The following is a 25,063-nucleotide window of genomic DNA, read 5'->3' as shown; positions in this document are numbered from 1 at the left end:
AATCAAATAAAAAATAAATACATCTTTAAAAATACATCTTGTGTGCTAGGATAATCCCAGCATTCAAGAGGTGGAGAAGCAGGAGGACCAGGAGTTTAAAGCCAACTTGACCTATATAAGACCCTGTCTCAAAAAAAAAAAAAGCTGTCATCATTGGGAAGCTGAGGCAGGAGGATTTCAAGTTTGAGGCCAGCTTGGGCTAAGAGTTCCAGGCTAATCCAGGATGTAAAACAAAACCTTATTTCCAAAAACCAAAGCAAGCCCCTTAGCCAGAAGCCTTCACATTCCGCCTCTTGGGTAAATGGCCACCCCTAAAGATTCTGGAATTTTCCTGGTCTTTGAACAGGCTCTGGGCTCACTGCTTCATGTCTTCCCTCTTTCCAGTTCCTCTGCTTGGACTCTTGTCCTGATTTGCTTCAGGATCTCCTATGCTTCCTTCAGGATCCAGAAAGACAAAGCAGCACTTACTCACACACTGGGGCTCAGGGCACCTCAGCAGACAACAGAGTTCAGCCAGCCTGGAGGAGGGAGAGATTATCAGAGGACCCGGAATACAGGAAGACCCTGAGGAGATGGCTAGGAGGAAGGGCTTGGCAGAGAAGGAAGGTGATGTGTCAGGATAAACAGAAAATGGCAATTAAGGAACAATGAGAGGTCTGGAGATGGGTCAGTGGCAAAGAGCTTGCTATACAACTGTAGGGATCACAGTTTGGAATTCTAGAATGTACATAAAAGCCCAGCACACCTGTAACCCCAGTGCTGGAGGGCAGAGATCCCGAGGAATGCGGGAGCTCTCTAATCAACTGGTTTAATCAAAATGGCAAGATCTGGGTTTGGTGAGATACCCTGTCTCAGAAGACAAGGTATGATGGCGGCTGCCTTTAACCCCTGTACTCAGGCAGAGACAGGCTGATCTACAGCACTCGTTTCAGGCCAGCCAGGGCTACACAGTAAGACCCTGTCTCAAAAAAAAAAGTTAAATTAAGGTGGAGAGTGTCAACCTTTGGCCTCCATGTACATGTGCACACATGAATGTATACTCACGGTGGCAATTTAAATGAGAATGCCCCCCATGGGCTCATATATTTGAATGATTGGTCCACATTTAGTGGAACTGTTTCAGAAGGATTAGGAGGTGTGGCCTTTTGGGAGGAGGTGTGTGTGTCACTGGGGGCAGGTTTTGAGGTTTCAAAAACCTGTGCCATTCCCAGTTAACTCTACCTAACGCCTGTAGATTATGTTGTAAACTCTCAGCTACTGCTCCAGTGTCATGCTTACCTGCTGCTCCCTGCGTGATGATCATGGACTCTTAACCCTTTGAAACCACAAGTCACAATAAACATTTCCTCTTATAAGTAGCTTTGGTCATGGTGTCTTCACAGCAATAGGAAAGTAACTAAGACACATGTGTGTGCATGCACACACAAACAAATATTCCTCCTCCTCCTCTCTGGTCCTCGCTGAAAATCTGTCCCCAAGTAGGTTTGTATGTATGGGTCCTAGAGAGGATGGACCTTGTCTTTCTATAGCTCCCTCTACAGCCACTTCACCCCTAGTGCCCTCACCATGCCCAAATCTCAGCCTTGAAGAAGCCAGGTTACCTGATATCTTGGTTGTCACTGAAAGAAACAATTTAAATGAAGGAAGACAGTATCAATCACTTGGCTGCACACACTTCTGTGCCTCTGGTGAAACTGTCTTGGCAGAGAGGGCATGATAAGCAAGGATGCTCACTAAGAAAAGGCCACACAGGGGCTGGAAAGATGGCTTAGAGGTTAAGAGCACTGACTGCTCTTCCAGAGGTCTTGAGTTCAATTCCCAGCAACCACACGGAGGCTGACAACCATCTTCAATTCAATTTGGTGTACATGTAATAAATAAATAAATCTTTAAAAAAAAGGCCACACAAGCACATCCTTCAAAGCACCCAATGAAGCACCTTGCTCCAACCAAGCTCCACTTTCTAGTATCCCATTTTTTAAATTTATTTTATTTTGTGTGCATTGGTGTTCTGCCTGCATGTATGTCTACCTGAGGGTATCAGATGTTGGAGTTACAGACAGCTGTGAGTGCTTGGAATTGAACCCTGATCCTCTGGAAGAGCAGTCAGTGCTCTTAACCTCTGAGCCATCTCTCCAGTTCCTCTGGTATCCCAATTTTAAAATTAGTACTTTCCTGATCCAATTGCTTCTTATTGGTGTCCACTAAGACTTCAATACCTAACAACATCCAGAGACACATCTGCTAAGATGATGTGCACCCTTGGACAAGATGATGCCTTCTTTTTTTAAGATTTATTTCGTGTGTGTGTGTGTGTGTGTGTGTGTGTGTGTGTGTGTGTGTGTGTGTGTGTGTGTCTGCCTGTCTGTGTGTATGTGTTTGTGTGTGCTCACAAAGGCCAGAAGAGAACATCAGATCCCTCAGGGCTGGAGTTACAGGCATGTGTAACTATGATCTAGTACCTGAGTTCTGGGGTCTGAACTCTGGTCCTCATAATTGTATAGCAAGTCCTTTTAATTACTGAGCCATCACTCCAGCCCACAGAGTGGTGACTTCTTGGAACCAGATTGGTCATGGTAGAACCAGGCCAGGAAGGTGGACTCTACCCAAGGTTTTGTCTCACCACCATCTCCTCTTATGAGCTTTCATTTCCTTTCTGGGAAAGTAGAGCTATTACATCTGAAGTAATGACTGGCCCTCCACCCTTGAGAGGCTCAGTCTTAAGACAAACTTCAAAATGTAGATTGTAGCCCCATTTGTAAGTCACGATCAGCAACATTTTTTCATTATTATTTTATTTGAATGGGTTTTGTCTGCATACATGTACATGTGCCTAGTGTCCACAGAAGCCTGAAGAGGGTGTTGAATCTCCTGAAACTGAAGTTACAGACAGTTGTGAGCAGCCAGGGCTTTTCATCACCGAGCCACTTTCCTAGGCCTGGTCTTGTGCACGCTTGGAAGCTCTTCACCACTGCTCTGCCCTTAAGACTTCAGCATTTCCTCTAAATGAAGTAGTTTAGGATGCACTTATCACATATGGCGGTAAAGAATACTCTTTGAGCCTCCAAAACAATACAGAGAAACCCTGTCTCGTAAAAAAAAAAAAAAAAAAAGAGTACTCTTTGAAGCTTTTTCTTGGGGGTTTTTTATTATGTTTATTTATTATGTGTGTGCTTACCACATGTACATGGGTGCCATTGAGCATGTGCAGACATCAGAAGATGGAGATCAAACTCAGGTTCCTGGGCTTAGTAGCAAGCACCTTTACCTGTTGAGCCTCCTTTTGAATTTACAAAGAGAAAAACACACACATATACACATCTACCAGATCATAATGTACAACACTACTTTTTTTTTTGGTTTTTACGAGACAGGGTTTCTCAGTATTGTTTTCGAGGCTGTCGGTCCTGCCCAGCCTCGAACTCACAGAGAGCAGCCTGCCTCTGCTTCCCGAGTGCTGGGATTAAAGGCGTGCACCACCACCACCCGGCTACAACACTACTTTTAATGGCAAATATGGTACAAGAAGTTTGAAAAGCCCTTTGATATGGAGTTACTGAAAAGATTACATGGGGGGGGTTCATAGGTGACTTCTCTAAGTGCCCCACACTGGGTGACTCAGAATAACAGGTTGATTGTTCGTGGTTCCGGAGGTCAGAAGTCTAAAGTCAAGGTGTTGGCATATTTGGCACAGTCCTTTAGGATGGTCCCTGGGAATACTGATGGAGACACGAAAGCTCCTGCAACCAGAGCTCTGGTTAGGGTGGTCCAGGGGCAGAGTACCTAACCAATAAGACCCAGTGAGGAATAGTCACCCAGCACAACGCTGCACCACCAGTGCTGGAGACGTGGCCAAGAGCACTGGGTGGTCCCTTCAGAGGATCTGGGTTCCAGAGGACCAGTGGGCTCATTGGTCACCAAGCAAGCTAACTTTGGGTAGAAACTGTGTCTTTAGACTGTTGTTGCTGCTCTAGCTGGGGTGAATAGAAAAAGTCTCCCCAGAGAAAGTTAGGCAACACTGAATAACACACTAAACAGTCTAAGACGACCCCCATCTCCAAACAAACCAATGGCAAGAAGAAAAACATCAGATTTTTCAAACCCCTTGTTTGGTTAACAAGTTTCCAGATGCCAGGCATGGTAGCACGTACCTTTAATCCCAGAATCTGGGAGGCAGAGAGGCAGGCGGATCTCTGAACTTGAGGCCAGCTACAGATTCATAGTGAGGTTGGCTCAAAACACCAAAAAAAGAAAAAAAGAAAGGGAGGGAGGGAGGAAGGAAGAAGGAAGGAAAGAAGGAAGAAAGGAAGGAAGGAAGGAAGATCTTTTAAACCTTGAGCTTATCTTACCTCATGCACTTGGGAAAGGAGGGATATACTGATGATCCCCCTCTGGCTTAACAAAGAAAATTCACAGGTATTTATACCTTCTAGAAAGCAGAGATGAGAATTTAAATAGTATTGCCAAGGCAACGCATTATTAAATGAGACAAGCAATTGGAATCACATGCTTTTTAAGTTACTTTCTTGGGACAAAGCACAGCTCTGAAATCTGGCTGCCTGACAAGACCCCTGTTAGAAATAACATCCACAAGCATGCTGTATGATGCGGAAAAGATCCTGCTTTTATTTCTGCTACAGAACAAGGGAGCATGTCTTCCTGTTTTGTTTGGTTCTATTTCGGTTTGGGGTTTTGGTTTTCTGAGATCATCTCACTGTGTGGTCCAGACTGGACTGGCCCTGCAGCAATCCCTCTGCCTCGGTCTCCCAAGCACAAAGGTTATACAATGACAGGTTTTGGTTATTTAGCTTTTTTGGGGTGGGGAGCTATGAGATTTTATTGTTTGCCTGGAATTTGTTGTTGTTTGAGTTTTAGTTTTGCTTTATTACCAACAATTAAAGGGACCTGAAGTTTTAGGCAGGTCAGAGCTGTGGGCACAGTTCAGAGGTAGGGCACATGTTCGGCACCAACTGACCCTGGATTTGATCCCTCAGAGCTAGAAAGGAGAGGAGACAAAGGGGAGGAGGGAGGAAGAGGGAGAGGAAAGAATCCAAGTCTGAAAGACTGACCTCAGAGGGGAAAGGCAGGGAGGGAGAGGAAAAGGGGAGAAGAGAAGTTCCTTTTTCTTTTTCTTTTTCTTTTTTTACATTTATTTGTGGGGGAATGAAAAGGTATATTCACGGAGGCCAAAGGACAACTTGCAGGAGTCAGTTCTCTCTTTCCATTCTGTGGGTCCAATGGATCAAACTCATTTATCAGGCTCAGTAGCAGGCACCATTACCTACTGAGCCATCTTACTTGGCCCTGCTTTGATTTTTAAAAATACTTACCTGTATGCATGTGGGTGTGGGGGCTGCGTGCATGTGTGTGCAGGTTGAAAAAGGGCTTTGGGTACCTTCCTCTATCACTCTCCAACTTTTCCTTTGAAGCAGTGTCTCTCCCTGAACCTGGGGCTCATGCTTTCTCGCCAGCAAGCCCCAGTAATCCTCCTCTCTGCTCTCTCCTTGAAGCTGGAGTTACAGGCGTGTGCAAGATGCCAGGCTTGTTTCATGGCTAAGTCATCTCTCCAGCCCCTATTTTAATTTTAAAATAGAGAACACTTAAAAAGAATAACCCTCTTAGTCCTGAGACGCAGGACATACCAGGGCCGTTCAAGCTGAACACATTGTAAATTCCAGCACCACCCACACCCCACCCAGGGAGGCTATGCCTTTGTGCATTGTGCTTTTGTGCCCAGCAACTTGAATCTTGGCAGTGTGTCCCCTGTGGCAGCATCCCAGGCAGTTCCAGTTAAGACAATCAACTTCCTGCTTCTTGGCGCTTGCTTCCTACCCATTTCCCGACTCTGATCCTGCTTTCTTCTGGCATTTCCTCATAGCCTTCCGGTACGTTCTTATGGTTCTTAGGACAACCAGGTACTCCAGCTGATACTATCTAGAAACATGTAGAAAACTCCACTTTTCCACTCTACCCTATGGACCACCAGAAATATGTAGCCACCAATCTGAAGGCCACTGCTCTTCCCTCCTCATCTCCACCAATCTGAAGGCCACTGCTCTTCCCTCCTCATCTCCACCAATCTGAAGGCCACTGCTCTTCCCTCATCTCCGCATGTGGGGCTGTTTGCTTCTGTTCTTCCATTAGGGCGGCTCCCACTGCCGATGCTATAAATGTGACTGACCCTTGGTTCCACCCCCCCCCCTACCTTTCTCGTCACTCAGCAATACTTCCTTCACACTAATGTCATGTCCCCACCCTCACCCCAAGTTCCAAGGTCATGCCCTGTGCTGAACTCTAGACTCTCCTCCATGGAAACCTCCATTGTCAGGTCTAGAGCAGCTAAACCAACAATACCACGAGGGCACTGATCACCTTCTTGTCTCTCATTCTCTTGCCTTCCCTAATCTTTTTTTTTTTTTTTTTTTTTTTGGTTTTTGGAGACAGGGTTTCTCTGTGGCTTTGGAGGCTGTCCTGGAACTCGCTCTGTAGACCAGGCTGGCCTCGAACTCACAGAGATCCGCCTGCCTCTGCCTCCCGAGTGCTGGGATTAAAGGCATGCACCACCAACGCCCGGCTGCCTTCCCTAATCTTGATAGCCCAGCCTGCCCAGTCCCCTTTCAGCTTGTTGAGCCCACTTAGGCAATTATAAAAGTCTTAAGTTTTTTCTATCCATGGACTGAGGATGCTCTGCAGTGGTAGAGTATTTGCCTAATGTGGATAAGGCCCTACAGTCAATCCATAGCACCTGACCTATGTAGATCCACCTGGCCCTGCCTCTAGCATTCTGGCATTAATGAAGGCACCAGCCACATGCAGCTTTTTTCATTTTTGACACCTAGTCTTACAGGACTTGGCATTCCCAGGTGGTCTCCCAGACAATACAAACAGGCCAGACCCTGCTTAGTTTACAAGATGACTGCACATGTCAGGGTCCAGAGCTTGCAGATTCAAGGGAGTCAAGTTCCCACTTGTTTCCCCACAGAGGTCTGGAGGCAGAGTTGCCAGGACCCTGCCAGACAAACTCAGTTTCTGGGACTTCCCTGCATCATGGCAGCTATAAAGAGCAAAATTAGGCCTCATTTTGTTGTTGAATATGTTATTTGTTGTTCAAGTTTTTTATTATTTTTATGTGTATGATGTTTTGGCTGCATGTGTACCTATGCATCACATGTGTGCCTAGCATCCATGGAAACCAGAAGAGGCATTGGATCTCCTGGAACTAGGGTTACATATGATTGTGAGCTGCCACGTGGGTGCTAGGAACCAAACCTGGATCTTCCAGAATAGTAGCTAGTCCTCAACTGATGAGTCATCTCACCAACCCCAAAGAACATAAACTTTTAAGACTCATTTTTTGTTGCTGTGTATGATTGTTTTACCTACATTTTGTATTATGCACTGCATGTGTGCCTGGTGCCTGTAGAGATCAGAAGAGAGCCCTGGATGGTCTGGACAGGGGACTATGGGTAAGCCACCATTTGGATGCAAAAACCCAAGTTCCCTTCAAGAACAGAGTCATCTTTCCAGTCAATAAAAAATTAAAATAAACATAAAACCACAATAAGCTGTCCATCTTGGTTATGGTGTCTATTGCTGCAACCAACACCATGACCAAAAAGCAAATTGTGGAGGAAAGGGTTTATTTGGCTTACACTTCCATATTGTGTTTATATTAAAGGAAGTCAGGACAGAAACTCAAACAGGGAAAGATCCTGGAGGCAGGAGCTGATGCAGAGGCCATGGGGAAGTCCTGCTTACTGACTTGCTCCCCTTGGCTTGCTCAGTCTGCTTTCTTACAGAACCCAGGACCACCAGCCCAGAGATGGCAGCACCCACCATGAGCTGGGCCCTCCCTCTTTGACACTAATTGAGAAAATACCTTACAGCTGGACCTCATGGAAGTGTTTCCTCAGCTGAGGCTCCTTCCTCTCTGATTTCTCCAGCTTGTGTCAAGCTGACACACAAAAGCAGTCAGTACACTGCAATAGCACATACCTTAATACAGTAAAGATTGAGTCAAAAGAGCCCATGAAGGCTGAGCTTGGCAGGAGGATCTCTGGGAGTCCAGGGCCAGCCAGGGCTATACCATGAGACCCTGGGAAAGGGGTGGGGAGTCTCAGGAAGAGGCCCAGAGTAGACCAAAAGGGCGGGGGTGGACCCATGGGGAGGAAGGTTGGAATGTTTTCTCAAAGGCCTCAGGCTGTCGCTGGGCAAGAAGATGAAGAAATAAGGGCTGGGTCTTAATTAGGTCTTTTAATCTCTTGGAACAGAGGCCCAAGCTCCAGCGTGCTGTAAAGGATACCTACAGTGTCCAACATGTTCTTTTCCCCAAGGCTAGGACAGTCGAAATGTCTACGGTGTTCTTGTTCCTAAGGCTTTGAAGGCCAAAGTTATCACCAAGGCCTGTGGGGCCCACCTACAAATCACTGGCTGAAGCCTGACACTAAGTCTGTGGTCTGACCTGTTAAATCAATGCAAGATGCAGCCACTTGACTACCTCCTCCATCACATCCTGGGCTACAGTTCCAAACCAGCCTCCCCAACCTCCCCGCTCCCCAACCAATCCAAACACACCAACCCTGATAAACCACCGAAGTCACTCTGCTCCAGCCCCCCCCCACTACTATCCCACTCCCTCTGACCCTATGTACAGTTCTAAATGACTCTTGCCCTCAAGTCTGGCCTTTGTCCTCAGCTTCAAGGCAAGTAATTTCTAGGCCTCTGGAAAGTCCTGTCTTGGGAGTTGTCTTTGGGGTTATTAGTCAGGCTGCCAAAGGTTAACATATGGGGAGTTGGATTCTAAAGTATTTTTCCAAAGCCTTGGGAGGGGCTGGAGACTGAAGGTTAGCTAATCTGTGATTACGCTCCAGGGAAACAAAACGGGCATGGTGATACATGTCTGTAATACCAGCACTCAGAAGACCAAAGCAGAACTGCTGTGGAGTTTGAAGACAGTCTGGACTACTTTGCTAGACAATGCTTCAAAAAAAAAAACAAACAGAAACAAGTCAAAGTGGAGCCTGCCTGTAATTCTACCAGGTAGAGGCAGCAAGACCAGGAGTTCAAGGTCACTCTTGGATCCACTGAGAAACTCTAGACAAGCCAAAACTTTGGTCACCAAAAGCTCAAGTGAGTTTCCTGTTTCCTTGTTACAATTTATGACTAGGGGGTACTAAAACCTTCCCTCTCTCAGGCTGCCCATGCAACTCTCCCTTTAGCTGGTTGTCTAATAAAACAATGCTTCGATTCATCCTAGCATATAGCCCACCTGAGGGAACTCATGCAACCACTGGCCTACAACTGCTCTTAAAGAGCTGTCCCAAGGTCTGAGGACCATGGTCTCTATGTAGTCTACCAAATTTTGTACCCTCGGTGACTGCCTTATGAAGCCCTTTGGAATCTGCCCACCCCTTGCCAAATAACCTTTATTTCATACTCCTACCACACAAGCACCAATCATGTCCTATTCAAATACCCAAAAGCTTCCCCCAGGCCTGCCAATCCTATCTTACCACTTTTTGATCACTCATCACCACCGTATCAAAAACGCTCATTCCTTATTTCTTCATCTCTACACAAGAGTCTACATACCCTAAGGAAGCAACGGAGTGAAGGTATGGTGCTGGGGATCAGAGTCCTGTGCACACGGGACAAATGCCTCACCTCTGAGTAACGGGGACTCCTGTATTTTTCTCTGCTGGAAGCCCGTGTGCAGTCTTCATGTCATCCCACCCCCACTGTCTTCCTAAGGAATCAAACTGGCAAAAGAGAACAGAGCACCAGGGCTGGAGACCTGAGCTAAGGAAGATAATGAAGAAAGAGCTGGCAATACCTAAGACCTCAGACGCCTGGGCCAGTGTGAGGTGTGCTGCTGCTCCAGTCCTGACACCTCCTTGCTGTTAACTTTGGAAGGGCCCTCTCTGCCTTGGTCAGCGAATGATTCATTTAAAAGCTGGGCACCAGGAAAGCAGGTAGATCTCTGAATTCAAGGCCAGCCTGGTCTACAGAGCAACAGCAAGTTCCAGGACCACCGGGGCTACAAAGAGAAACCTTGTCTAAAAACCTCCCCCTTCCAAAAGATATTAAGAGCTGGAGCAGCTGTATAGAACTGGCTGAGACTATTTGTGGGGAGGGGGTAAGCCAAGAAAGACGGGGTGAGGGGGGTCTTGTTTTGATGAAAGATTAAGGGAAGACACAACCTCATCAGGCAGGGGTGATTTTTATTTGAAGGCAAAAACACCCAGTGTGAGAATTCATATGCAATCTGCAAGTTTAAAAAAAAAAGAGAAAAAAAAGAATTCAAAAGGCCTGGGAAAAGGAGAGGAGAGTAGTAGGTCTTAGACAGGTAGGGTCAAGCCACATAGGGGAAATGTAACAGCAAACCCTCATGAGGATTCAGGTTCAGGTTTTCCAGACTCAGTGAAGTGCCCTCCTCTTGGCCTAGCCGGGTACTGTTGGTACTAAACAATAGTTTAGCGCTGGCTGGCAGACTTATGCCAGCAGGTAGGTTGGAGGCCCCTAGCCTAGCTGACAGGCCCACGTCCTGAAAGTTGAGCACCACCAGGTAACGTTCATTCTGGTCCCAGTAGCGGATGTAAGAGAAGATGCCAGATGAGGAGGTCAGTACATGGAAGTCACCGTGCAACAGAGAGCGTTCTTTACCCCGCTCCTTACCCCGGAGACCACTTAGCCACTGGAATTGGGTAAGGAGGGAGCTAGGGTCTTCACTCTGGCCCTGAAAATGAAGGACACAGAGAAGGAAGGAGTGAGCGGGTCTACTGGACATCTGTAAGCCACCTGCCCACCATGAGGGTCAGGCCTAAACTGCTTACCTTCACTGTCATGTTGGCGCTTATGTGTCCTGGGGATTGCGGGAGGCTGGATTCATCCCATGGCATGAATGGGGCCTCCACAGGCTAGAGAACAAAAGTGGGGGACTTTCAAAAGGGGGGGAGTCCACTTCCCTTCCTCCTGTTCCCTTTTTTTTTTTAAGATTTATTTATTTATTATGAATACAACATCCTGCTTCCATGTGTGTCTGCATGCCAGAAGAGGGCACCAGATGTCATTGTAGATGGTTGTGAGCCACCATGTGGTTGCTGGGAATTGAACTCAGGACCCCTGGAAGAGCAGTCAGTGCTCTTAACCTCTAAGCCATCTCTCCAGCCCCCTTTTTTTGGTTTTTTGAGACAGGGTTTCTCTGTGGCTTTGGAGGCTGTCCTGGAACTACTAGCTCTTGTAGACCAGGCTGGCCTTGAACTCACAGAGATCCGCCTGCCTCTGCCTCCCGAATGATGGGACTAAAGGTGTGCGCCACCACTGCCCAGCTAATTCCCTATCTCCATTTCATCATTTTGTATTTTTTTCTGCTGGTAGATACCTTTGAGGCAGCACCTCATCGTGGCACCCACAGTACGTAGCTGTCTGCTTGTCTGGACTCTCACTAACCTGAGTTCCCAGAGGGCTCATACTCTATCCAATGGGTGCAGAGTACCACTGTCAAACAAAACAACACTTGCTACCATCCCGAACATATTACCAAACACCAGGCATTACCTTTAAAAATAGGTCCTTGGGCTCTGGCGAGATGGCTCAAACATTTGCCATGCCAGCCTGACAACTGGAGTTTGATCCCCAGAACCCACATAAAGGCTGAAGGCAAGAACTTCCACCAGGCTGTACTGTAATATCTGTGCCCCCCCACACTCCACACACAGATGTATTTCCAGCTGAGTTCCGCTCCAGGATAAAACGCTATACGGTGTCTGAGGCCAGCCCAAGATATACAGTGAACATGACAATAGGAAAACCCTGTTTAAACCCTGCCACATAGTTCACAGGGTGACTGACAAGTAATTTACAAAGTTCCACCTCAGAGCTGTTGTCTGTCTGCTGCTATCCACAGATGTCAAGATGTGACACATAAACAAACACTATTTCCACACTGTGCTGGGAAGAAAACAGTGGTACCTGTCCAGGAAGGACGGCTGCCTGCAGGCCAATCTCATCCCCATAGCTGAAAACAGGGGTCCCTGGCAGAGTGAAGAGCATCAGCTGGTAGAGTCGGAGGAGTTGAGCTGGTACGGAGGCTGTCAGGAGTCCTGCCTGAGACACCTGGAGGAAGACATGCCTGTGTGCACCTCCACCCCACAGCCAGCACCTTCCCCCTTCGCCCTCACCCACCAGCACAATACTTACACTCCAGCTGCACCAGTGACTGCCCGTGGCATTCAAATACCGAGTCACTAACAATTCTGTATGCTCCCCAGTAAAACTCGAATTCGACAGATAGGAGCTAGTCAACAGCAGGTCACCGGTGGATTCGAGTATGCTCACAATTTGCTGCAGGTTGGAGGAATCAGTTCCTGCAATCAAGAGCCTGTGCAAAGTAAGGGCAGGAGTGTCATTACCAAATGGCAGAGATAAAGAATAAAAGTGAAAAGTTTAATACCAGGAAACTCCCCTCTAAGGGCTTAGCACTCCAAGGGGCTCTCACAATGGGCTCAGCCAGGCAGGGGTGTTGGGTACCTACCTATCCTCACTGAAGTTCTTGGTGATATTCTGCCACTCAGCCAAGTATAAGGATGCATCCTAGTACCAAAAAAAAAAAAAAAAAAAAATCAGAATCAGAACCAGGAACATCACCTATCACTGGCTGAGACCCACTCTTCTCACAAAGCTCTGCCTCTCGCCATGGAGAGGGCACTCACCATCAGCTTCTCCACATCCCGAACCTGGAACCCATCCACACCATCCTGCAACCAAGAACTCAGAGCTTCCTACAGGGGACAAAAGAATAGAGAAAAGATCAGCACACAAGCAAGCCCTCGCCTACCTCAAGCCTCCCTATGACCTCTATAAAATAGGATTTCACTCTTTCCCTAACACTGGTATGTAGAATGAAAATACCCTCGAATGAGAAACAGGCTCAGAGAAGCAAGAAGATATGGACAAGATCATAATCAGGGAACAGCAGAGACAGGACCTAAAATGCCAGTCAAGACCCTAAGGCAAATGTACTTACTCCTCTCTCAGTTCCTGAGGCCTGGAGAGTGTGTGCTCTCCCACAAGAGCTGGTGGGAGCCAGGCCAAGGACGAAAGTTTGACATTCAAAACACAGCCTGAGGGCTACTGAGACATCTGAAAAGAGGCCAACTCTGCAGAACAGGCCCAGGCCTGAAGGTTTAAGCCCTGGTTTCATCTGGCACTCAGCACAGAACCATGCCCCCACACCCTTCCCTCTTGTTTGCTCTCCATCTTCACCTATCACCTGAAAACATTACCAATAGCTTTTCATTTTGGCTTAAAAACAGTCTCAAACTCACTACATAACCGAGGCTATTTTTTTAACTTCTGATGCTCCTGCCTCCAACTTTTAAGTGCTAGAACTACAGGCTTTCGACAGTACTTTGAACTTTCTATGAGCATAGGATCCCAGCACTTGGAAAGCAAGAGGATTAGGAATTCAAGGTCATCCTCAGCAAGAGTTCTAAAACACAAATCTCCCAGCAACTGGATGATTACAGGAGTCCCAGCCACATGCTGAGAACCCAAAATCCTCCCTCAAAATCACAGTGAACAGCAAAGTGTCTATATCTGCCTCTATTTATGTCCACCCTGGACCTGCCAGTGTCCTAACCTAGGCATCAGAAACTAGTGTGGCATTAGAAGCTTAACCCTGGCCTAGTGGCTATACAGTTTAAGCCACTACCACAAGGAAAGGCAGACTAGAAAAGACTCAGTTAAGACTTCAGTTTGGAATACATTGACTGTCTCAAGCTTCCTCATTAACAGACTAACAGTAACAGATATTTTGTGGTGTTATAAAAGAAATTTTTTTTTTTTTTTTTTTTTTTGGTTTTTCGAGACAGGGTTTCCCTGTGGCTTTGGAGGCTGTCCTGGAACTCGCTCGGTAGACCAGGCTGGTCTCGAACTCACAGTGATCCGCCCTGCCTCTGCCTCCCAAGTGCTGGGATTAAAGGCGTGCGCCACCAACGCCCGGCTATAAAAGAAATTTTTAAAAACCTATAAAATACTTGTGGAGGAGCTAGAGTAATGGCTCAGTGGTTAAGAAAACTTGTGGCTCTTGCAGAGAACCCAGGTTCAGTTACCAGCACCCACACTGCAGCTCACAAACTGCTTGGTGGGGGGGGGGAGGGGATTCATCACCCTCTTCTCCATTCCTGGGCTACCAGACACACACATAACATATATACATACATGCAGGCAAAACACTCATACACATGAAAAACAAATCCTATTAAAAAATTCATAGTGGGGCTGGAGAGATGGCTCAGAGGTTAAGAGCACTGACTGCTCTTCCAGGGGTCCTGAGTTCAATTCCCAGCAACCACATGATGGCTCACAACCATCTACAATTCAATCTGGTGCCCTCTTCTGGCATGTAGGCAGAACACTGTATATGTAATAAATAAATAAATAAATCTAAAAAATTCATAATGAAGTTAAAAATATTTTTTTAAATAATGAAGTACTTGACATAGTCCCAGATACACAGTAAGACCCTAGTGCTCATAATTGCAGACGGGCTCCACTCCAAACATACCAAACAAAAACTGGGAGAGCAGTCAGGTCAGGGTTCCCAGAGAAAGAAAGGGCTTCCTATCACAAAAAGAAAAACCAAACTTCCAGACTAACATCTGACAAATTCCCTTCCTGGCACAGTCTAGCTTCTGGAGTAAAGGAAACACACACACACACACACACACACACACACACACACACACACACACAGAGAGCAGTCAGAAAAGAAATAAAAAGAAAACAAAACACTGTGCACTATGGGAGGTATTTGCTGTGAGTTAATCCACACAGTCTGCCATCAACCAAAAAACTCACCTTCATTTTGGTGGCTACAATGTCAGCCTGAGCAGGGAGGAACCATGCATTCTGGCCCCGGTAGTTGGGAGTAAGGTCCAAAATGATGTGAATGCCTAGAATAACCAGTTGAGAGAAATTTGGGGTAAGAGGGGAAACAAGAAGCTTCAACGGAAAGCTACTAAGTATGGTTTGTATTTTGGACCTGAATGAGCCCCATCAAATTCCTCAATTTTACAATGGAGCAAATAAATTTGCAATGTTGTTTCCAGACCGAGATTTTAGTTTATTTCTTGTTTTTTTTCCCTCGAATCAGGGTTTTATGTATATGGGCTGACTGACTGAGGAGAATTTCCTACATCTACCTCCCAAAGGTTGGGATTATAGATACATGCTTCTGTCTGTTTTACGTTGTGCTGGGGAATCAAACTCAGGGCTTCATGGATACTAGACAAGCACTCTTCCCAACTGATACATCCTCAGCCCTCTACATTGAGTTATAAAACAATAGCTGAATCTCTTACACACAGAGGGTCCACTTTATACATTTAAAAGCCATTGATTTTAGCCAGCCATGGCAGCACACTGAAGCCTAGCACTGGGGACCACTGCGCCTGTGTCAAGTTGCACCCCACCTAGTCTATGTAGTAAGATACAGGCCAACCAACCAGAGTTACACGGTGAGACCCTACCTCAAAACCAAAGCATAAATAAAAGCCACCCAGCCAAGAATAAAACACATGAACCACACACTGTTTAGTGTGACTCGTAACATATCTCCCCGTTGCCTGCCCTAGAAAAACTCTGAACCAGTTAGGAGTAAACCAGACAAAAAACCCTGTCCTGCTACTGGGGCCAGAATGCCAAGCCCTTTCCGCTTCCTTGGAAAGACCTACTCTTTTTCTTGGCAGATTGCAGAAAGTCTTTAAAATCTTCCTGGGAGCCTAAAGTAGGGTCAATCTGTTTCAAGTCCGTTCCATTGACTTCATCCTTTTGGTTCTTGTGAACTGGGCCCAACACCAGGCCCTTCACCTTCAGGGTGCTCAAGTACTCCAAATGCTTTTTCAGACCTGCGACAAGAATGAGGATGAGTTAACGAAGCGAGGCATCAGACGCCTCAGGCCTCCAAATTCTCTCCACCACCTTCCCCATTCCGTCTAAGGGGGCTGGGTCACGAGGCGAAGTTGCTGACGCAAGGAACCTCGTACTTTACTTCAGAAACTGGTTTGAACTGGTTCTGGCGCCTCGTGGTGCGGGGAGGAGAAAATGGATGTGCTGAGTCAGCCACCCTTAGGAAGAAGTGGGGGCAGCGGGTATTTTTTGTTGTTTTGTTTTGTAAAGAAAAGAAGGGGGGATTGTTTGCCAGGGAGTAGTCCCAGAAACCAGGGCGCAGTGGAAACCCATCTGAGTCCAAGTCTACAGAGGACGAGGAGGGAGGAGAGCAGCAGACGGGCCTGTTAAACGAGGGACACATGGGAAAAGGCATGAGGGTGTGCACCCCACTCACCGGCTATGCCTCCCGCGTTCGGGCCCACGAAGGCCTGAAGGTCGCCGACGCGATAGAGGGCTCCCTCGTGCCACCACCTCTGTACCGGCAGCTCACGGCAGCGCGGAGCCCGGACGATGATGACCACGGCGCCCGCCAGCATGCCAAGCCAGCCGAGCCAGAAGAGCAGCAGCAGCGCCCAGCGGGTGCGCACCCAGCCCGGGCTGCCGGCTACCTTCAACAGCTCCTCCTTGGACAAGCCCGTGAACTTGGCCCCGGCCTCCGCCCCGTCTTCGGCCACCTTAATCTTCACCAGACCGTTCTTCTCCCCGGCCGCCGCCCCGGCCGCTGCATTCATAGGCTGCTTCTCCGGTTCTAGTTCGTTCAGCTCCACCTCCTTCATGTCCACTTCGGTGTCCTGGCTCATGGTGCCTGCAGAACCGGTGACACGACACGGCCTGTGGTCAGTGAGACGGCCCGAATCCTACTTACACCTCCGAGTAGAGAGACGCCCCACGACTGTGAGGCACGCTCAGCTTCCCTAACTACTTCTGCCGCCGGGCGGGCGTGGCGACCGGGAAGTGACCCGGGAGCTCCGCCCCTTAAAGAGATGTAGAGGAATAGTAGTTTCGCGCCCCCAGCAGCTACATGTGCAGCCTCACGGCTAGAACCTCTGTTCCCAACGCTTCTTCCAGTCAGAGTCTGGGAACCTGAGCACGCAAGTAGTCACTTTTAGGATAACAATTCCAATTTGTCCAGACCAAATTCCAAAGCCCCTCCTCCGACCATTCCCTGGGAGGCCTCAGCCTCTATCCACACCTTCATCCCTTGGGCCCAGGCAAGGCTCAGGCTAACACTGTCTCCACAGCTTCACATAGACCCTTACAGAGGCAACTACAATCCCACGTCTGCTTTCTCCACATCGGGTCTTGTCTTCTGAGACTCCAGACTTAGCTCAGGCCCTGGATTCCCCCTGGGGGCTTACTTGCCTGCACCTTTTAAGGCTCTTTGAATTTAATTCCTCAGGCAGCAATTACTAACTGAAAACCCATTCCAATCCTTTGTTTATTAACTGCATAGAACCAACTCTAACTCGTTCTTCTCTCCGATTTAATCTTGGAGGAGAGAAGCACAGTTGAAGTGGACACTACCCTTCTTACTTTACCCTAGTTGTGAGTGAGAGAATGTTGGGAACTGAGACTCCGATACCCAGAAGAGACTAACAGGGCTGTAATAAGCATTCCAAAGGCCTTCAGGCGTCCATCCGCCTTCTAATACACACAATGTTCTGACTCTTAGCCCACCTCGGCACTTCCCAGGCTCTACAGTGCGCCAGGCTTCCAATCACTTGAGTATGCTAGGCCCTGGGGGCCGTTTAGATTGTATTCCTGTGTTCCCCCAGACTTTGGAAGCTTCCCAAATTCCCCCAAAAGAGGTCCTTAGCAAGAGGCAAACTAGGGTCACAGCAGGGACAACTGGACATCAACACTAGGAGGTGCCAACACTCTCAGGAGCTTCTGGTTTTTTACCACAACCAGCTGAGTTATTTTCAGAGAGGAGCTGAAGGAAACAGGCCCTTTCTCTCTAAGATTGCTATACATTTGAAAGAAATCAGAAGCCAACATCTGAGCAGTGGAGAGAAAGGGGTGTGAAAAGTCTCACCACCTTTTAAATTCCCAAAGATCCTTCCCAGCCTCACTAGAGAAAAGTCACACACCAACTCCTAGGAAGAGGCAAAGTGGCAAAGTGGGTAGAGGTTAAGGTTCATTCCAGTGCTCACGGATGATAAGAGGTCACCTTGCCCTGGGCATGTCTGATAAGAAGGGTTCCGGACCAGACTTACACCCAGCATGAAAGCTCAAGGTTTGAGGGCTGTGCAAACAGAAGCACTCCCTGACGTGGCGCAGTGTGACACACCTAGAAACACAGCATCTCAACCCAACCAGAAGGTTCACTGGATCAAGCCAACAAGATGTTCATCTGGTAAAGGTGCTTGCCCACCAGGCCTGACAATCTGAGTTTGATCCACATGATGGAAAGGGAACTGACCACCAAAAGTTTTCCTCTGACCTCCTCATACTCACTGCCCCCCCCAAAATAAACAAAAATTTAAGGTAACATAGCATCTTCCAGCCCTCAGAGTTCCAGGTGGCAGACATTAATGCCTAAGTATCTTAGAGAATGAACTCACCATTAGTTTTTCACCCAGCACACCTCCCCAATCTCTACTGTCCAGCCACATAGCTTCCCAGCACCTGCCAACTCCTAACACACAAGCTATTTCCAGTCTTATGCCTGTCATGTGCTGTTGCCCTGCATGAGAGAGAGCACTCACCTGGAATTACTTTCACTGCGACAACTCAGGTCCCACCGTTTGATGTCTCTGTTTCCTTGTCTGGGTGTCTGCCCTTGAAGACAAGTGGTGAGAGCCTTGTGCTATTTTCAATCAGTTTGTCTTCTCAGAAACCATACGCTAAGCCCTTCATATGTTAGGTAAATGAGTGGATGAACTGTAGCATTCAAACCCACTCTTCCCTTCTTAGAAGCAAGTAAATAAAGTTAAGCACTACTAAATCAAGATGAAGTGGTTTGTGGAGAAAAACAAACCAAGTCTTGTTACTGTTCAAGAAATGGAAGACAGGAAAAAAAGACTACAGAGAAAGAGGCCAGTTAATCCAAAGTCCAAGAAAAGGCCCAGAGGAGACATAAACCAAAGTCAGCCAGAAGGTACAAGCATCTGCATCATTCAGAAGCTAAGTGATGGCTCCACTACTGTCTAGAGCTGACAGTAAGAGAGGGACAGACACCGCTGAGCCACCGAAGATGCAAAGATCAGTAGGAGTGATCCACCCCATCCATCACATGCAACCAACGCACTAGGAAACACCAACTCTCAGCACATCCTATCATGAGCTGAATACTGTCTGACCCTATCAAGTCCTAATGTCACACAGACCCAGCAAGTCTTTGATAACATGAAACATTCCTCCAGACTGAAGCAAAACCAAAAAAGGAAGTAATAAAAGAAGGCAGCCTAAAGCCGGGCAGTGGCGGCACATGCCTTTAATCCCAGCACTCGGGAGGCAGAGGCAGGCGGATCTCTGTTAGTTCGAGGCCAGCCTGGTCTACAGATCGAGTTCCAGGACAGCCTCCAAAGCCACAGAGAAACCCTGTCTCGAAAAACCAAAAAAAAAAAAAAAAAAAAAGGCATCCTAGAACCCCATTAGAACCATTATTTATGCATAATGCTAAAAACACCTATGTAATAGTGGGTGTTTTGAATAGACTACATAAAAGAAGAAATGAAAGGATTTGTGGGTGCCCGTCATAGTCTGAAACAGCCTTGAAAAACTAAGTAAAAGGAAAGTCGGTGTGAAATACACCTGTAATCCTAGCACTTTGGAAGCCTGAGGCAGGAAGATCACCAGTTCCAAACCAACCTGGGCTACAGAGGGAAACATTATTTCAAAAGTAAATTAACAGTGGGGGTAGAGAGATGGCTCAGTGGTTAGGAGAACTGACTGGCCAGGTGTTTGTTGGTGGTGCACACCTTTAATCCCAGCACTCAGGGAGGCAGAGGCAGGCAGACCTCTGTGAGTTCGAGGCCGGGCTGGTTCACGGAGCGAGTTCCAGGATAGCCTTCAAAACAATACAGAGAAACCCTGTCTCGAAAAACCAAAAAAAAAAAAAAAAAAAAAAGAATTTTTCTGTCTATTAATTAGACTGTGGTGTAGCTCAGTAATAGGAGCACTTGCCAAGCACACTGAAAGCCTGGGCTCAACCATCACAACCATACAAAACAGATAATATTAACTTAGGGGCTGGTAAGTGGCTAAGCCTCTGCTGTCAAGTACGACCTGAGTTTGATCCCTGGGACTCACATGGTGGGAAGAGAGACCCAACTCTCAAAAATGGTCTTCTGAACTCCACACTTGCTACATGGTACCCACTCACATAAATAAGTAAATAAACAAAAATAAATTATTAAATAAATGCAGCCAGTAGGTACTGACACAGGCCTTTAATCCCAGCAATGGGTGGGGGCAGGAGGCAGAGGCAGGCAGATCTGTGAGTTTGAGGCCAGCCTGGTCTACAAAGTGAGTTCCAGGACAGCCAAGGCTGTTAAACAGAGAAACCATGTCTCAAAAAAACAAAAATATAAAATATAGTGTTAGGGGTATAGCTTAGTGGTGCAGTGTGTGTTTAGTATTTTCAAGTCCCTGTGTTGGACCCCTAGAACAAACTAAGACTGACAGATACACAGAAGATATATACACCATACACACACCACAGTCACTCACATCCACCAGCTCTGGGCATTTTTCCCATTTCTTTTCTCCACTACAGGGAAGCCATGCCTCTTGCTACCAGGTGGGGGCAGGGTTGTTCTTTGACCAAACATGCATCGGTACTCTAACAGCAAGCTCATTTGATTAATAACCAGTTTTGGAGGATCAACTGAGACTAGAAAAAGGTGAGAGAGACAGAGAGAGAGACAGAGACAGAGACAGAGACAGAGACTGAGGAAGGAGGGTTAAGAGTTCAAAGCCAGTCCAAGCTTTCAAAAACAAAGCATGTGTATACATCTTCATAGTTTAGTGTTAGAGCACTACCTAGCATGCATGTACCTATCTAGCATCATCAGTCTCTATTTACCATCTATGCATCTGAGATAAACTAATGATTAGTATTTAGTTCTATTTGTGTCTTGTGTCCTGCTAGGTAATAGGGAGATGATGCGCCTGCATAAAATCAAATGAGGAATCTTGTGGCTGGTAGGAGTTGTGGGTCAGGCTCGGGGGGAAACTGGTGAGATAGCTCAGGGAGCAAAGGCTTTGAAGCAGGGCGGTCAGTCCCTGGGACTCACATAATTTGGAGATGACCTGGGTTTTATCTTTGGGACCCATATAGTAAGAGAGAAACAACTTCTGAAAGTTGCCCTCTGACCTCTCTACGTGTATTGTGGCATACCTGCATGTGTGGGCTCTCTCTCTCTCTCTCACACACACACAATTATAAAAAAGATTTGTTTAAGGGACTGGAGAGATGGCCCAGAGGTTAAGAGCACTGACTGCTCTTCAAGGGGTCCTGAGTTCAATTCCCAGCAACCACATGGTAACTTACAACCATCTGTAATAAGATCTGGTGCCCTTTTATGGCCTGTAGGCAGAACACTGTAACACTGTATATGTAATAAATAAATAAATCTTTTTTAAAAAGATTTGTTTAAAAAGAAATGGATTACTGGGCACTGGTGGCACATACCTTTTTTTTTTTTTTTTGGTGTTTTTTTTTTTTTTTTTTTTTTTTTTGGTTTTTTGAGACAGGGTTTCTCTGTATTGTTTTGGAGGCTGTCCTGGAACTAGCCTTGTAGACCAGGCTGGCCTTGAACTCACAGAGATCTGCCTGCCTCTGCCTCCCAAGTGCTGGGATTAAAGGCGTGCGCCACCAACGCCCGCGGTGGCACATACCTTTAATCCCAGCAATTAGGTAGCAGAGGCCAGCCTCGTCTACAGAATGACCAAAGCTACAGAGAAACCCTGTCTAGGAACACTCCCCCATCCCAAAAACTGGTCAGTTTTAACTAACAACTTGATATAACCCAGAATGACATGGGAAGAGTCCCAGTGAGGGACTGTCCACATTGTACTGACATATAGCCACGTCTGTGGAGCTGTCTTATTAAATTAACTGATATAGAAGACATATGTATATAGCATCCTTCATTCTATAGGAGGGCCTGATCTGTCTCAAACAAGCAGGTGACCATGTATGCATTTGTTTACTTTTGTTCTTGGCTACAGATGTGATGTGGCTCTTTGAGGTTTGTCTTGGCTTCCTGACAATGATGGGCTATACCCTGAAACTGTAAGCTATAATAAATCTCTCTTCTAAGTTGCTTTTTGTCAGAGCACTTTATCACAGCAACAGAAAGGAAATGACAACAGAAACAAATAGATAAGGGAACAAACAGTGTTTCTTTACAGCAGTTATTGGTCAAATTGGACTGTAGCCTAAGGATTGCGGAGAGACACTAAGGGACTGTGAGTTGAGAAATGAACTTAAAACAATTTCTTTTTTTTTGTTTTTCCAGAGACAGGTTTCTCTGTATTGTTTTGGAGCCTGTCCTGGAACTCACTCAGTAGACCAGGCTGGCCTCGAACTCACAGAGATCCACCTGCCTCTGCCTCCCAAGTGCTGGGATTAAAGGCGTGCGCCACCACCGCCCATCAAAACAATTTCTTAAGATAGGTCTTATTTTATGTGTATGGGTGTTTTTACTTGCATGTATGTCTGTGCACCATATGCATGTCTAATGCCCTTGGAGACCACAAGAGTGTGTCAGATCCTCTGGAACTGAAATTAGAGTGTGGTGATATTTTGTTTATGATCTTAACAAATAAAGTTTGCCTGAAGCCGGACAATGTTGTTTCTTTTTTTTTTTTTAGAGCTTTGAAGACTGGCCATGAACTCACAGAAATTTGCCCGTCTCTGCCTCCCCAGTGCTGGGATCGAAAGTGTACCGCCACCACCCGGCTACCATAAATAATCTTTAACAAAGGTGGGCCTACTTTTATCAATGCACTCAAGTTTACATATCCCCAAAATCTGGATACTTTTCCTTAAGGGTCAAAAGTAGAGATTAGAGTAACTAAGTAACAGCTCTGCCCCAGTAGCCAGGCAGAGATTTGGGGTAAATTCATACAATATTCACCTTTCTCATCTGGAACACATGCCACATATGTGCAGTGCCCAAGAAGGCCAGAAGATGGAGCTGTAATCCCTGGAACAGGAGTTACAGATGGCTGTAAACCACATAACATGAATGCCAGGAATTGAACTCAGGTCCTCTGCAAGAACAGCATTTGGTCAGGCAGTGGTGGCGCACGCCTTTAGCCCCAGCACTCAGGAGGCAGAGGCTTCCTTACCACGTGGAGAAAAATGAACAAAATATTTATGAGCCTGGCATGGCGGTACACACCTTTAATCTCAGGGCTTGGGAAGGAGAGCCAGGAAAATCTCTTTAAATTCAAGGCCAGCCTGGTTTGCATAGTGAGTTCAATTGTGTGTATGCAAGATGTCTCTGCACTTGAACACAGGTACTCTCAGAAGTCAGTTGGATCCACTGGAACTGGAATAACACGTGGTTGTCGTTAAGTTAAAAATCCAAGTTAAAAGCCGGGTGTTAGTGGTGCACGCCTTTGATCCCAGCACTTGGGAGGCAGAAGCAGGCAGATCTCTGTGAGTTCGAGGCCAGCCTGGTCTACAGAGCGAGTCTCGGGGAAAAACCAAAAAAAAAAAAAAAAAAAAATCCAGGTTAGTGGAAAGGTTAATGGAAACCCACCACTGGTCAGACCGAATTAATAAATCCAAGTTTAATTTGAGCAAAGCATCCCTAGGTGGCCCCAAGGGAACAGAAAGCCAAGAACCACGAGGTGAATCCAGAGGTGGGGGCCTTTAATGCATTCCGGGGGTGGAGCTGCTAATGTCTGGGCTATGGTGATTCCAGAGGAGGACCTGCCCTTGGCACCCTGAAGGTGGGTTTGGAACCGGACTACCCAACATTCTAACCTCTTCGTATACATATAGAGGCCGGTAGCGCTTCCACTTAAAACTTCCCAGGTTCCAGGGCGTCTGGATTTATTCCTTGTATCTGATATTATTTGTATAACCTTCAGCAAATTACTTAATCTCTTTAGGCCTCAGGTTCCTCATCTATGACTTTACCTAATAACTTCCAACTCGAATAGTTGGGTTATTAAATAAGATCACATTGAAGAACAACTAGTAAGAGAGTAATAAGTGCCTACAACAAGAACTTATGCACATAAATGTTAGCTATGACTAATGATGCGATGCCGCTGGTTACAGTATCAGTAGCCAGTCTGCGGGTCCCTGCCCCAGCCGTGACCCAGACAACAGATAAGTTTTAAAACACCACCCCTCCGGAGAGCTTTCATATCTAAGACCTCGCCCGTGTATAAAATGAGGGTTTTCGATGTCTTGGTATTGTGGACAATATAGGGGGCTTTAAGACGGTAAGCCCATTTGGGTGGAGAGATGGCAGACTCAGTAGTATTGCTCTTGTCTATACATGCACATAGCCTCAGGTTTAATCTATAGCACTGTTCAGGACAAAAACATGCAACATGCTCCATAAATGGGACCTAATGTTGGACTTCTTCAATTCAGGCCCAGATCACGGAGAAAACAGACGACACAGCAAAACACAGTGGGTCAAGAAAATCTGTCTCCAGAATGACGCGGGGCTTCGAGGCCTGATTTGTTTCCCTAAAAGGCTTCATGCAAGGGATCTCCAACCGAGCTCAGCCAGGGGCCCAGTACCTGAGTCGCCCCCAGCGCTGACAACCTGAACATCGGGCCCCGTTTGCGCGCTGGGCGGCTGGCGGGGAACCGAGACGCCGCCGGTGGAGTGTTCATTAGGTTCGGGATCCATAGAGATGGATCTTCACGCGCCTTTAGCGTGAGTGAGAGGAAGAAATAACGTAAAGGTACGGGGACCGGTGACCAGTCAGGCCGCAGTGGTCACGAAACCAAGCCTCCAGCGATGACGTCTCGACCGCAGTGGGTTGGAACCGCCTAGCAGCAGCGCCTAGGGCGTACCGTCACGCTCCTCAACAGCGCATGCGCTTCTTTCGAGCTACAGGTTCGAGGAGGCGCGCTCTCCAGGCGCCTTAGAGGGAATCCGGAACCCACAATTCCCCCGGCTCTCACGTC

The 25,063-nt window shown here is 46.9% G+C and overlaps 1 protein-coding gene across 1 annotated transcript; it reads right to left on the bottom strand.

Moving 5' to 3' along the window:
• Nucleotides 1-10,203: 10,203 nt before the first annotated feature.
• On the bottom strand, nucleotides 10,204-24,919 carry Slc3a2 (solute carrier family 3 member 2). The gene is made up of 10 exons (XM_040748150.1): nucleotides 24,671-24,919; nucleotides 16,346-16,756; nucleotides 15,735-15,908; nucleotides 14,860-14,954; nucleotides 12,711-12,779; nucleotides 12,533-12,591; nucleotides 12,199-12,379; nucleotides 11,971-12,114; nucleotides 10,833-10,916; nucleotides 10,204-10,735 (listed from the first exon to the last, which is right to left on the bottom strand). The coding sequence occupies exons 1-10, from the start codon at nucleotides 24,780-24,782 to the stop codon at nucleotides 10,352-10,354; spliced, it is 1,713 nt and encodes a 570-aa protein (XP_040604084.1). The 5' UTR covers nucleotides 24,783-24,919; the 3' UTR covers nucleotides 10,204-10,351.
• Between the last annotated feature and the right edge of the window lie 144 nt (nucleotides 24,920-25,063).

Source organism: Mesocricetus auratus, unplaced genomic scaffold, assembly GCF_017639785.1.
Source record: "Mesocricetus auratus isolate SY011 unplaced genomic scaffold, BCM_Maur_2.0 Super-Scaffold_4256, whole genome shotgun sequence".
In the NCBI taxonomy this organism is placed as follows: Eukaryota; Metazoa; Chordata; class Mammalia; order Rodentia; family Cricetidae; genus Mesocricetus; species Mesocricetus auratus.
This window is presented reverse-complemented; position numbering and strand designations above follow the sequence as displayed.